Source organism: Trematomus bernacchii, unplaced genomic scaffold (genome assembly GCF_902827165.1).
Source record: "Trematomus bernacchii unplaced genomic scaffold, fTreBer1.1, whole genome shotgun sequence".
Lineage (NCBI taxonomy): Eukaryota > Metazoa > Chordata > Actinopteri > Perciformes > Nototheniidae > Trematomus > Trematomus bernacchii.
Genome location: NW_022987795.1, coordinates 250,024 through 263,948, shown reverse-complemented (window position 1 = coordinate 263,948; position 13,925 = coordinate 250,024). Strand labels below are relative to the sequence as shown.

Here is a 13,925-nt window from a genome sequence, read left to right as displayed (position 1 = left end):
CCCTTTTTAGATTCATGTTTTCACATCTCAGCTGTTGATCTGATCTGAAATGAGTTCATAAGTCATTGATTAGATCGCCTCATGTATGTGTGAAGCTTCTTATGAACAGCAGCTCAAATGAAATCAGAGTCTGTTCCATTCACCATGTAGCATGAACAGTGTTAGCATAGCTCCAGGTGAGTCTGATGTTGAGTCTCTGTCTACCTGTGTGTGTGTGTCAGGTGATCTACCTGAAGAAAACTCCTGAGGAAGCTTTCAGAGCTCTGATCTCCGGATCCAACGCCTCCTACCTGCCCTTCAGGTGAGGCCTACTATACTAGTGTGTGTGTGTGTGTGTGTGTGTGTGTGTGTGTGTGTGTGTGTGTGTGTGTGTGTGTGTGTGTGTGTGTGTGTGTGTGTGTGTGTGTGTGTGTGTGTGTGTGTGTGTGTGTGTGTGTGTGTGTGATGTGTGTGTGTGTGTGTGTGTGTGTGTGTGTGTGTGGTGTGTGTGTGTGTGTGTGTGTGTGTGTGTGTGTGATGTGTGTGTGTGTGTGTGTGTGTGTGTGTGTGTGTGTGTGTGTGTGTGTGTGTGTGTGTGTGTGTGTGTGTGTGTGTGTGTGTGTGTGTGTGTGTGTGTGTGTGTGTGTGTGTGTGTGTGTTGTGTGTGTGTGTGTGTGTGTGTGTGTGTGTGTGTGTGTGTGTGTGTGTGTGTGTGTGTGTGTGTGTGTGTGTGTGTGTGTGTGTGTGTGTGTGTGTGTTCTCTGATGGAGTAAACATGAGGAGGCGACGCCCACACAGTGAGGCGTTCACTGACAGCCAGAATAATGACTGGTGTCTTGAGTCAGGATTTTACTGAACTAAAACTACAGAAATATGACTTAAAGTCATGATTCTCTTGCTTTGACTGTGTTTCAAGTCTAGGAAATTCTCATATACAAAACAATTATTTAATTGATAGAGTAATATATATTTGTTTATGTCTGTGATGCATATTTACAAACATGATAGTCAAAGTATGTATGTTATGTAGGATTATTATTTATTATAACACAGATTTGTATTGATCCTTTGTCTGCTGTGATTCTCTGCAGGGACGCGTCCTTTGGGAATTGCACCTTCAACCTCACAGTGCTGGACTGTCTGCAGGGCATCAGGAAGGTGAGCTGTGATTGGCTGCATGGATGCTGACATTAGGCTGCACGATATTGGACAAAACTGACATTGTGATATTTCCTTCCCCTGCGATATGAAAAAATACAGGAATTGACAAAAGACCGTTTTTTTTTTGTCCGCAAACCGTCCTTTCTTGAACTTCAATGCGATACAATTGGTATTTATTTAACCGGATGAAGGATTTTAGTCACGGACGTCTGGATGTTAAGTTATCAGAGCAACAAGCTGAGCTAGCTTGGTTACCCTGCTGTGATCTGATCAAGAATGATTGTGATTGGTGGTTTGCTGTGCATGCAGAGCCCTCACTCACTCAAGTTCCCCTGACATGAGAGCCGCGTGAGTTTTCCTTTTGTAGCAAGCAGCAAAAATAATTGTAACATGACGTGTTTGAGTTCATTTGCCTACTTAATATCGCACATCGCATGTCCTGCGATGCGAATATCGCGATATTCGTCACGACATGATATATCGTGCAGCCCTAGCTGACATCATCAAGTGTCACCTGTATGATCTCACACTTTAAGTATTAACTGCAGAAGGGCTTATAAGTATTTTAAATTAGGCTAACATTGTACATTTCCAACTTTAACCTAAAATATAGAAATGTGAGAATCTAAAGTGTTCACCTTTTCTCGTGGATCTAACTCCTCCGGTGTTCCTAACGCTTCAATAGATGGGTTGAATGCAGAGACACCCGTTCACTCTTACTCGTTGAGTTGGAGTTTATTACAATCCCTAATTTCCAATCATTTTATTTTAACAACATTTGTGAACTTGTATCTATAAAACTATAGAGCGTTTCCCTCTGACACCTCTGACCTATTATGATTTATATAAATAATGATATGCTCTTTATATAAGTGACCCGCTCTATGGAAATCAGTCGAAGTCTCAACGGCTCGTTTCAAAATAAACGTGGATTTGCCTAAAAAACTAGTTTTTCGGGGTTCGGGTGTTTCGTTTGATTTTAAATAAACAAAGTCTTGGCTTTCAGAATATGAAACTTTTATTTCCAAAATCACAAGATAAATACATTGAAGCTTGTGAAGGGAAGATGACAGCTCTCACTCTGCTGTTCCACACGCCGCCCCCCCTCCCTCCGCTGACATTATGAATGTAAGGCGTAGTGATCATATATAACACGGCAGGGTCCGTTACAGTTTGTTTTCATCTGATTTCAGATAAACAAAGTCTTGGCTTTCAGAATATTAAACTTGTTTCATTCAGATGATAAATACAACTTAGAAGCTTGTAGACATAATTACAAGCGGAGAACGGAGTAACTTGACGTCACAGCAGGCGTAACAACAGCCGGTGTTTCTCCTGAGTGTTTTCCCCGGGAAACAAACACAATACACACAAATGCAAAAATACACACACACACACACGTATACACACACACACACGTATACACACACACACACATACACACACACACTCGCAAGCTTCCCCCAGAGCAGTAATCCAAACGAAAATATCTTCCCTCCGTAGTACTTTCATCATTTGCTAATAACCAATCAGATCGATGGATTCCAGAGAAGAGGAAACTTTGAAGGCCTTTTTCTCAACATGATGACTCGGTGACAGTCATTATATCATGTGACATATTTTGCTTAATATTTGGAGAACAACAACAATCCTGATATCATTAGGAAGCTATGAATCTCCTCTTTCCAGCAGCGTATACAACTCAAAATGTGTCTTCGGGTCAATGCGACTGATTTCGATGGAGCAGGTCACATGTGTTTGTAACCCATAACTCTGTCACATATAAGCCGCTAATATCAATTGGAAGTTTTGTAAGTTATCTTTTGCCAATAAAATGCTAAATGAATCATGTCTCTGTTGTTTCAGGCTCTGCAGCACGGCTTCTTCGACTTTGAGACCTTCGACGTGGACGAGTACGAACACTACGAGGTAAAAACATCACGTTAATGCACTGATACCCCAGCTGCTCTGTGTGAACCACGTGCACCGGCTGCTCTGCGTGAACCACGTGCACCGGCTGCTCTGCGTGAACCACGTGCACCGGCTGCTCTGCGTGAACCACGTGCACCGGCTGCTCTGCGTGAACCACGTGCACCGGCTGCTCTGCGTGAACCACGTGCACCGGCTGCTCTGCGTGAACCACGCGCACCGGCTGCTCTGCGTGAACCACGCGCACCATCTGCTCTGCGTGAACCACGCGCACCATCTGCTCTGCGTGAACCACGCGCACCATCTGCTCTGCGTGAACCACGCGCACCATCTGCTCTGCGTGAACCACGCGCACCAGCTGCTCTGCGTGAACCACGCGCACCAGCTGCTCTGCGTGAACCACGCGCACCAGCTGCTCTGCGTGAACCACGCGCACCAGCTGCTCTGCGTGAACCACGCGCACCAGCTGCTCTGCGTGAACCACGCGCACCAGCTGCTCTGCGTGAACCACGCGCACCAGCTGCTCTGCGTGAACCACGCGCACCAGCTGCTCTGCGTGAACCACGCGCACCAGCTGCTCTGCGTGAACCACGCGCACCATCTGCTCTGCGTGAACCACGCGCACCATCTGCTCTGCGTGAACCACGCGCACCATCTGCTCTGCGTGAACCACGCGCACCGGCTGCTCTGCGTGAACCACGCGCACCGGCTGCTCTGCGTGAACCACGTGCACCGGCTGCTCTGCGTGAACCACGTGCACCGGCTGCTCTGCGTGAACCACGTGCACCGGCTGCTCTGCGTGAACCACGTGCACCGGCTGCTCTGCGTGAACCACGTGCACCGGCTGCTCTGCGTGAACCACGTGCACCATCTGCTCTGCGTGAACCACGTGCACCATCTGCTCTGCGTGAACCACGTGCACCATCTGCTCTGCGTGAACCACGTGCACCATCTGCTCTGCGTGAACCACGTGCACCGGCTGCTCTGCGTGAACCACGTGCACCGGCTGCTCTGCGTGAACCACGTGCACCGGCTGCTCTGCGTGAACCACGTGCACCATCTGCTCTGCGTGAACCACGTGCACCATCTGCTCTGCGTGAACCACGTGCACCATGTGCACCAGCTGCTCTGCGTGAACCACGTGCACCAGCTGCTCTGCGTGAACCACGTGCACCAGCTGCTCTGCGTGAACCACGTGCACCAGCTGCTCTGCGTGAACCACGTGCACCATCTGCTCTGCGTGAACCACGTGCACCAGCTGCTCTGCGTGAACCACGTGCACCAGCTGCTCTGCGTGAACCACGTGCACCATCTGCTCTGCGTGAACCACGTGCACCATCTGCTCTGCGTGAACCACGTGCACCAGCTGCTCTGCGTGAACCACGTGCACCATCTGCTCTGCGTGAACCACGTGCACCATCTGCTCTGCGTGAACCACGTGCACCATCTGCTCTGTGTGAACCACGCGCACACAGTGGAGCCTGCAGCGCTGCGTAAATAATTTAGTGAGAAGAAAAAACGTGAAAAGGTCAGCGCAGCCTTTCAGGAGGTTTTGTTAGGACGAACGTCACAGCAGACTGACTCAGAACCACTAGACCCAAACATTCAGGGGAGTCAGGCTAAAACACATATTAGATCATCTCTCCTCCTAAATAGTGAAAGATCAGAGGTCACATTTTAGTGCAGAAAGACTCACCTTTGTCTCTGTTATTGTTTGCTTTTAGCTCATGTGCAATGCCTTGTGTAAATGCTGCTTTAACAAAATCACTAGCCAAATTACGATTATTAAAGTTAATCTATAATAGAGAGCCACAGTGACGCGTCCTAAAACCCGGAAGGAAGCGTCTTCCGGTTCCCTTGACAAAAAAGCAATGCAGTTTCTCCATAGGGTTTAGAGAGATAGCTGGAAATCAGGTCTGTGGTTGAGACGCATTTAAAGGTGGGGTAGGTAAGTTTGAGAAACCGGCTCGAGATACACTTGTTGTTATATTCCATGGAATGCTCTTAACATCCCGATAGCAATGAATATCTGAAGTGCTTTGACAACAAATCCATTAATAAATATCATCTGTGGAAGCTGTAGTACTGTAAAAAGCACGACCAATCATCTGAGCCGGCCCGGCTAAAATAACTGGATGGCCTACCTGCCTGTCAGCCTTCCATCTGTGCACACACTTATCTCGTGCCCTCATTGGTCATGTGCGCGTTCGTGTGTGTTGGAGGAGGGGCTCTGTGAGGAAGTGGCAGATTTTCTCCGGTTGTGTATTTTCAAATTCTAGCGATCTCGAGCCGGTTTCTCAAACGTACCTACCCCACCTTTAAGAGACGGATCATGTTTTGTTCAGATCTATCGATCATAAATCTATCGGTTAGATTTATGATTAGAACATTATAAAAGTAGGGTAGACATGTGGAGATTATCCGACTGAACAAAACATGATCTGTCTCTTAAATGCGTCTCAACCACAGACCTGATTTCCAGCTATCTCTCTAAACCCTATGGAGAAACGGCATTGCTTTTTTGACGAGGGAACCGGAAGAAGCTTCCTTCCGGGTTTTAGGACGCGTCACTGTGGCTCTCTTTTGTATATACATTTAGTTAAAGTGGACCTATCATGCTATATTATAATAATATAGTGTAGGACCATACCTGTATAAGGCATATTCATACTTTTTTCTTTTCAAAATACCAAACAGATCATGCATTTTAGCCATGCCTCATTTTGCTCAATTTGACAATTTCTAGCTCTGTTTTTGCAAGGGCAGATTCAGTGAGAACAGCACCATCTACAGGCCTGGCATATGTACTACAGCGTCTCCAGCGCTTTCGAACGGCAATGGCCGTGGCTGTCTCCTCCTGATTGGTGGAGTTGGCCCAATAGCCGTAGCGCCACCGTCCTGACGTCAGGACAGTGTTCAAATCTGGATCAGTTTTTATCAGATCCGTTGCAGCCCCTTTTTTAGAGATTTGGGTATGGAGGAAAATAGAGAGGGTTGTGTTTTCTGACACTTGGTGAGTTCCCTGGAACACCGGGGACACATATTCATGTAGAAAAGACGTACAAAAGTGCATTTTGCATGATAGGTCCCCTTTAACTTATTATTTAAACCTTTTTTTTGTCTTAGTTTTATATCTTTAATTTAATTTGTATTATTTTGTATGTATCATTAACTAATCATTTATCACTTTGTTTCTCTCTTATTCATTCAGGGTACATTTTCTATTTGATTTGTAACTCACTACGTAAAATCACTTGCCCAAATTAAGATCAATAAAGTAAATTAAATCTAATTTCAAATGAGATTAACTTTATTAATCCCAATTTGGAAAACGTTGTTGTTGCAGCGTAAAACAAAACAAGGCATTGCACAAAATAACTAATTAAAAGAGTAGAAATAAACAATACTAAAATATAAACATCTCAAAATAGAAATAGAAATAAAGCAGCGTTACAGAGTGAGAGAAATAAACAGATGACCGTGAAGATACAAATCTATAAACTGTCTGACCAATAAAAACACTATTGAAGGGCCAATAGAGCAACAGACCTTATTTCCAGATACTTTCCAAAAACATGTTCAAAAAACCGTTGGCTCTGAGAGGAGGGAACAGGAAGTGGTGAAATGCTGACTCACTTCTTTTAGGACTCGTTCCTGCACCGCTCTATGTAGTAGGGATGGGAACGATTAATCGAATATTCGAAATGATTCAGGTATTCGAATATGAGTTATGAATATTTTAATTAATTATTGTTATTATTTTTTTTTTTGGGACGGATGCCTAAGTTGATTACATATTATCAAATTGAATAATTCAATGTATACGACAGTGCCATAGCTAAATGTGTTAGGTGACGTCTAAAGGTGTGTTTTGGGATATTCAATTAAATATAAATAATACATGTACAGTGTGAATGTTATAAGTCCAGTTGCCTCTCTGTTGGTCTTGACCCTGTGTCTGTGTCTCTGCAGCGGGTGGAGAACGGAGATCTGAACTGGATCGTCCCGGGGAAGTTCCTGGCCTTCAGCGGCCCGCATCCGAAAAGCAAAATAGAGAACGGTGAGTTCAAGGACCTGAAACGGGATCAGAGGATACTAACACTGGGCCTCAATGTGTTCCACGTCAGATTCATGGCGTGTTCCCTCCCTCTTGAGTCCCTTTGTCTTCGTTCATTGAGGGCAGGTGTGTCTTAATTATCAGGTTTAACTCCCGCCACATTAAAGTTCATGAGACTGCAGGGCCGTGTGCACGCAGAAACTGAACGGGTTGAGAGATTTCAGGTGAGGAGGAACGTCTGAAGAGGGTGGAGCATCACTCAAAATAACTTCAGAGGTTAGGGTTAGGAGAGGAGGAGCTTCAGCAGGAAGGGAACGTCATCTTTAGTCAGAAGAGATTATAAAATAACACTCAGGATTTGACTGCAGGTTTCTACGGAATGAAACGGCCATGTCGTTGCTGCTATTGATATTTCCTACTGTTCCTGTTGTTGCTGTTGTTGTTCTTTCTGTTGTTGCTATTCTTGTTGTTGTTCCTGTTGTTGTTGCTGGTGATGTTACTGTTTCTGTTGTTGTTGTTGCTGGTGTTGAAGCTGTTGTGGTTCCTACTGTAGTTGTTCTAGGGCTGCTCAATTATGGCAAAAATCATAATCACGATTATTTTTGGTCAATAATTGATATCACGATTATTAAAAACGATTATCCATTTACTTTGAAAACAGTCATTTATTGAAAATAATAATTTGAACAGTTGATTACCCTGAACTTTAAAGTCGACCTATCATGCTATATTTGAATAATATAGTATAGGGCCATACCTATATAAGGCATATTTATACTTTAAAAAAAAAAAAATACCAAACAGATCATGCATTTTAGCCATGCCTCATTTTGCTCAAATTGACAATTTCTAGCTCTGTTTTTGCAAGGGCAGATTCTGTGAGAACAGCACCACCTACAGGCCTGGCATATGTACTACAGCGTCTCCAGCGCTTTGGAACGGCAATGGCCGTGGCTGTCTCCTCCTGATTGGTGGAGTTGGCCCAATAGCCGTAGCGCCACCGTCCTGACGTCAGGACAGTGTTCAAATCTGGATCAGTTTTTATCAGATCCGTTGCAGCCCCTTTTTTAGAGATTTGTGTATGGAGGAAAATAGAGAGGGTTGTGTTTTCTGACACTTGGTGAGTTCCCTGGAACACCGGGGACACATATTCATGTAGAAAAGACGTACAAAAGTGCATTTTGCATGATAGGTCCCCTTTAAGTATAATTAAACTGAAAACACACACAGAAAAAAAAAAAAAGTTTTTGTAATCGTTGCAAGCCAAAATCGTAATCGAGATTAAAATACGATTAATTGCACAGCCCTAAGTTGTTCCTCTGTAACCCCCTTTATTGTTGGTTTGTTACTATTGTTGCTGCTGTTACTGTTATTGTTCCTGTTGTTGCTATTGTGTTCCCCCTGCAGTTGTTACTTTTGACTGTTGTTGTTATTGTGTTTTCTGTTCCTGTGTAACCCTGTTGTTGCTCCGCCCCCTGCAGGTTACCCTCTCCACGCCCCCGAGGCGTACTTCCCGTACTTCAGGAAGAACAACGTGACCACGGTGGTGCGTCTGAACAAGAAGATCTACGACTCCAAGCGCTTCACGGACGCCGGCTTCGATCACTTCGACCTGTTCTTCTTAGACGGCAGCACGCCAAGCGACGCCATCACGCGCCGCTTCCTGCACGTCTGCGAGAGCACGGAGGGCGCCGTGGCCGTCCACTGCAAGGGTGAGGACCACTAAATGCAAAGGCTTTAATGTCATGAGCTACAGGGTAGAAATCATATAACCCGAGCCGCTCCAACGATGCAACATGTATAATAAAATACAAAGAGTGCAAGAAGTCTTTATACATGTAAACAGAATATGTACCATCTGTACCTTTTACATTTACCTGTTATTTATTCAGATTTTATTGATATTTTATGAATTTATCCGTTTTATTTATTATTTATTTATCGCAATGTAGTTGTTCTGTATTTATAAAATCCAGTAAAAACACCATGAGTTGAAAGTCTATCATGTTTTCATACATTTTCCCCACACTGCGTACATGTTGGAAACCAGCTCATGAGAGCAGTCTGTCCCCTCAGTGCCTCTGTCTGCTGATCAAGATCCACTACTCTTAATAAGATATATATAATGTTTGTTATTATTAGTCTGACATTACATCTCTCTCTCTCTCTTCCTGTCAGCTGGTCTGGGCAGGACGGGCAGTCTGATTGGCTGTTACCTGATGAAGCATTACCGCTTCACAGCAGCTGAGGCCATCGCCTGGATCCGGGTCTGCAGACCCGGCTCTGTGATTGGACCTCAGCAGAACTTCCTGGAAGAGTGAGTCCATTGTTATTTATCCTCCTCTCACAGTCTTCAGAAAGACACAGGGGGTGTTTCTCAATGTCGAGTAAAGCTGCTTCAGAGCCAATATTTCAAGCATACTACGTCATCGAGTGCCGCCGAAGGACTGTTCCAATCTCCAGCATACTTGGAAATCTACCGAGCCCGGCGTACTCCGTTTGGAGAAATATCGAGGCTGCACATGTGTAGACTTCGCGGTCTTAAAATCCCCACAATGCTTTGCGCACGGACCAATTTCCCCAAATCTGTGGCGGAAGATGTAAGGAGGCGGGGCCTCTCATATGACGCACACCTGCACACTTGCTAGCGTGTTCTACACTTCGTTTTCCGAATGCCAGGAAGTATTCTTGCCTCGCTTCTGAAGCAAGATGCTCGGCAGACATGTGCTACCAAGCAAGCGTACTCGCGATTGAGAAACACCCAGAGATTTCACCACTTCCTGTCCCCTGGTCTGGAGGTCAAGGGTTTTCCGAATGTGTTTTTTGATTGTTAGCCTGAATGTGACGACTAAACGTCATCACGCCCAACGTTAGCCTCCTTTAGCTTAGCGGTGGTGACGTGAAGTCATGTGACCGTGCTGTAGTTCCTTTATAGCCCAACATTAGCCACCTTTAGCTTAGCGGTGGTGACGTGAAGTCATGTGACCATGCTGTAGCTCCTTTATAGCCCAACATTAGCCGCCTTTAGCTTAGCGGTGGTGACGTGAAGTCATGTGACCGTGCTGTAGTTCCTTTATAGCCCAACATTAGCCACCTTTAGCTTAGCGGTGGTGACGTGAAGTCATGTGACCGTGCTGTAGTTCCTTTATAGCCCAACATTAGCCTCCTTTAGCTTAGCGGTGGTGACGTGAAGTCATGTGACCATGCTGTAGCTCCTTTATAGCCCAACATTAGCCACCTTTAGCTTAGCGGTGGTGACGTGAAGTCATGTGACCATGCTGTAGTTCCTTTATAGCCCAACATTAGCCTCCTTGAGCTTAGCGGTGGTGACGTGAAGTCATGTGACCGTGCTGTAGTTCCTTTATAGCCCAACATTAGCCTCCTTGAGCTTAGCGGTGGTGACGTGAAGTCATGTGACCGTGCTGTAGTTCCTTTATAGCCCAACATTAGCCTCCTTTAGCTTAGCGGTGGTGACGTGAAGTCATGTGACCGTGCTGTAGTTCCTTTATAGCCCAACATTAGCCACCTTTAGCTTAGCGGTGGTGACGTGAAGTCATGTGACCGTGCTGTAGTTCCTTTATAGCCCAACATTAGCCTCCTTTAGCTTAGCGGTGGTGACGTGAAGTCATGTGACCGTGCTGTAGTTCCTTTATAGCCCAACATTAGCCTCCTTTAGCTTAGCGGTGGTGACGTGAAGTCATGTGACCGTGCTGTAGTTCCTTTATAGCCCAACATTAGCCTCCTTTAGCTTAGCGGTGGTGACGTGAAGTCATGTGACCATGCTGTAGCTCCTTTATAGCCCAACATTAGCCGCCTTTAGCTTAGCGGTGGTGACGTGAAGTCATGTGACCGTGCTGTAGTTCCTTTATAGCCCAACATTAGCCACCTTTAGCTTAGCGGTGGTGACGTGAAGTCATGTGACCGTGCTGTAGTTCCTTTATAGCCCAACATTAGCCACCTTTAGCTTAGCGGTGGTGACGTGAAGTCATGTGACCGTGCTGTAGTTCCTTTATAGCCCAACATTAGCCTCCTTTAGCTTAGCGGTGGTGACGTGAAGTCATGTGACCGTGCTGTAGTTCCTTTATAGCCCAACATTAGCCTCCTTTAGCTTAGCGGTGGTGACGTGAAGTCATGTGACCGTGCTGTAGTTCCTTTATAGCCCAACATTAGCCTCCTTTAGCTTAGCGGTGGTGACGTGAAGTCATGTGACCGTGCTGTAGTTCCTTTATAGCCCAACATTAGCCTCCTTTAGCTTAGCGGTGGTGACGTGAAGTCATGTGACCGTGCTGTAGTTCCTTTATAGCCCAACATTAGCCTCCTTTAGCTTAGCGGTGGTGACGTGAAGTCATGTGACCGTGCTGTAGTTCCTTTATAGCCCAACATTAGCCACCTTTAGCTTAGCGGTGGTGACGTGAAGTCATGTTACCGTGCTGTAGTTCCTTTATAGCCCAACATTAGCCGCCTTTAGCTTAGCGGTGGAGACGTGAAGTCATGTGACCGTGCTGTAGTTCCTTTATAGCCCAACATTAGCCGCCTTTAGCTTAGTGGTGGTGACGTGAAGTCATGTGACCGTGCTGTAGTTCCTTTATAGCCCAACATTAGCCGCCTTTAGCTTAGCGGTGGAGACGTGAAGTCATGTGACCGTGCTGTAGTTCCTTTATAGCCCAACATTAGCCGCCTTTAGCTTAGCGGTGGAGACGTGAAGTCATGTGACCGTGCTGTAGTTCCTTTATTTATTCCAATAATCCCAAATCACATGTATAAATCCCATTGGACCAGGGAGATGCTGCCTTCAGGGACCAGCAGAGAAGTACGACATCCCTGCAGCGCTCTCAAGAGTAATACATGAAGGAAAATGGAGCGTCGTGTAGCTTTTGTAAGATTTGATTAATGAGCTTAAACAGTTGTTCCTCATTATAAACCTGGGAAAGGTGAAGATCCCTGTGTGTGTGTGTGTGTGTGTGTGTGTGTGTCGGCTGCATCCGGCAGTTAACATGGGTTTGTTGTGTTTGGACCTGGTTCCTTCAGCTCTACTGGGTCACATTATCTTCACCAGAACATTCCCACTAGTGCCAGTGGAGGGGCCATAAAACAAAAGGTTAACAGACAAACGTGTGCAGAGTTCACCCAGAAACCCTCAGTGTGCTGACACAAGAGTGTGTGTTATCTGTGTGTGTGTGTGTGTGTGCTGGTTGTTATCTGTGTGTGTGTGCTGGGTGTGTCTGCCAATCTGTGTGTTTGTGTTGGCCTCCAGGCCTCAGAGTGGGCAGATTTAATCTCAGATGTAAACACATTTAACAGAAACCAGGCTGCTGGCTGCGAGTGTGTGAATGTGCTCACTACACACACACTCACACAGACACACACACATACATACACTCACACTCACACACACACACACACACACACACACACACACACACACACACACACACACACACACACACACACTCACACTGCTGCTGTGGTAAAAACCTGAGTACGTGCACTTTTATAATTAAGTAGTTGAGTATTTTGTAGGTGTTCAGAAGCAGAAAGATACATTAGTTTACATTAAATAGAGTTTCTCTTAATCATTACCTATGATGATGCACTCGTATGTGTATTTTAAGCGTCTTTGAGCATTAGGAAAAGCGCTATACAAATCCCATTTATTATTATTTGATGGTAAATGATGCAGGAGGACGTAGATATGTTGGCTAATGTGCACTAAATATCTCAGTTATTGAAACTCGGCAAGACTCAATAATACCGTTGTCTTTATATATTTATTTATTTATTTACAATTAACTTTTGTTTATGTGTTTGTGTTTGCAGGAAGCAGGCATCAATGTGGTTGCTAGGTGACAGCCAGCGTTCCCAGAAGGCTAAACTGGAGGAGAGGGCGACGTCTCGCCTCATCACCAGCATGGACGACCTCTCACTGAACCCCCCCCACAGCAACCTGCACGAGGTCCCCCACACACACACACACACACACACACACACACACACACACACACACACACACAGTATTGTATGAGAGAGGTTCCAGGTTGAATTGAGACGAATATTTGTAATGTTCAGGTTGTTGTGTTTAATATTCATGAGAATATTTGTCATTGTTCAAATGATAATAAACAAACATATAAAGCATATTTGTCCACTCATATGTTGATAAGAGTATTAAAAACTTGAAAAATATCCCTCTAAGGTACATTTAGAACAGATAAAAAATGTGCGATTAATTTGCGATTAATCGCGATTAACTATTTTAATCGACTGACAGCCCTAGTTTATATATATATATATATATATATATATATAATAATAATAATAATAATAATAATAATAATACTACATTTCATTTATATAGCACACTTTAAAAACAACGTCATCTCAAGGTGCTGCACAATGCTATGAGGAGAAAATAATAAAACATAGTCCCAAAGACACACACATAGACACACAGACAGAGACACACACACACACACACACACATAGACACACACATAGACACACACACAGAGACACACACACACTACACACCTCTGTAATCTACATCATTTCTATGGCTGCTGTCGGTGTCTCATGGTGTGTTTGTTTCGTCCTGCAGAGCGAGACGGTGGACGTGGGTCCGGGTCTGACTCAGGGAGACAAACTGAGAGCCTTAAAAAAAAGACGGAAAAAAAGAAAAGAAAAAAAGGGGGAAATAAGGTACTGTGTGTGTGTGTGTTGTGTGTGTAGTGTGTGATGTGTGTGTTGTGTGTGTGTGATGTGTGTGTGTGTGTGATGTGTGTGTGTGTGTGTGTGTGGTGTG

The 13,925-nt window shown here is 44.9% G+C and overlaps 1 protein-coding gene across 1 annotated transcript in view; it reads left to right on the top strand.

Moving 5' to 3' along the window:
• Positions 1–13,925, top strand: part of cdc14ab (cell division cycle 14Ab) — a 32,775-nt gene that overhangs the window by 10,196 nt on the left and 8,654 nt on the right. Inside the window, exons 5-12 of the mRNA XM_034149856.1 lie at positions 222–301; positions 1,071–1,137; positions 3,007–3,069; positions 7,042–7,129; positions 8,608–8,838; positions 9,305–9,443; positions 12,944–13,079; positions 13,722–13,784. Of these exons, the coding sequence (XP_034005747.1) occupies positions 222–301; positions 1,071–1,137; positions 3,007–3,069; positions 7,042–7,129; positions 8,608–8,838; positions 9,305–9,443; positions 12,944–13,079; positions 13,722–13,784 (867 nt within the window). The remainder of the gene's footprint in view (positions 1–221; positions 302–1,070; positions 1,138–3,006; positions 3,070–7,041; positions 7,130–8,607; positions 8,839–9,304; positions 9,444–12,943; positions 13,080–13,721; positions 13,785–13,925) is intronic.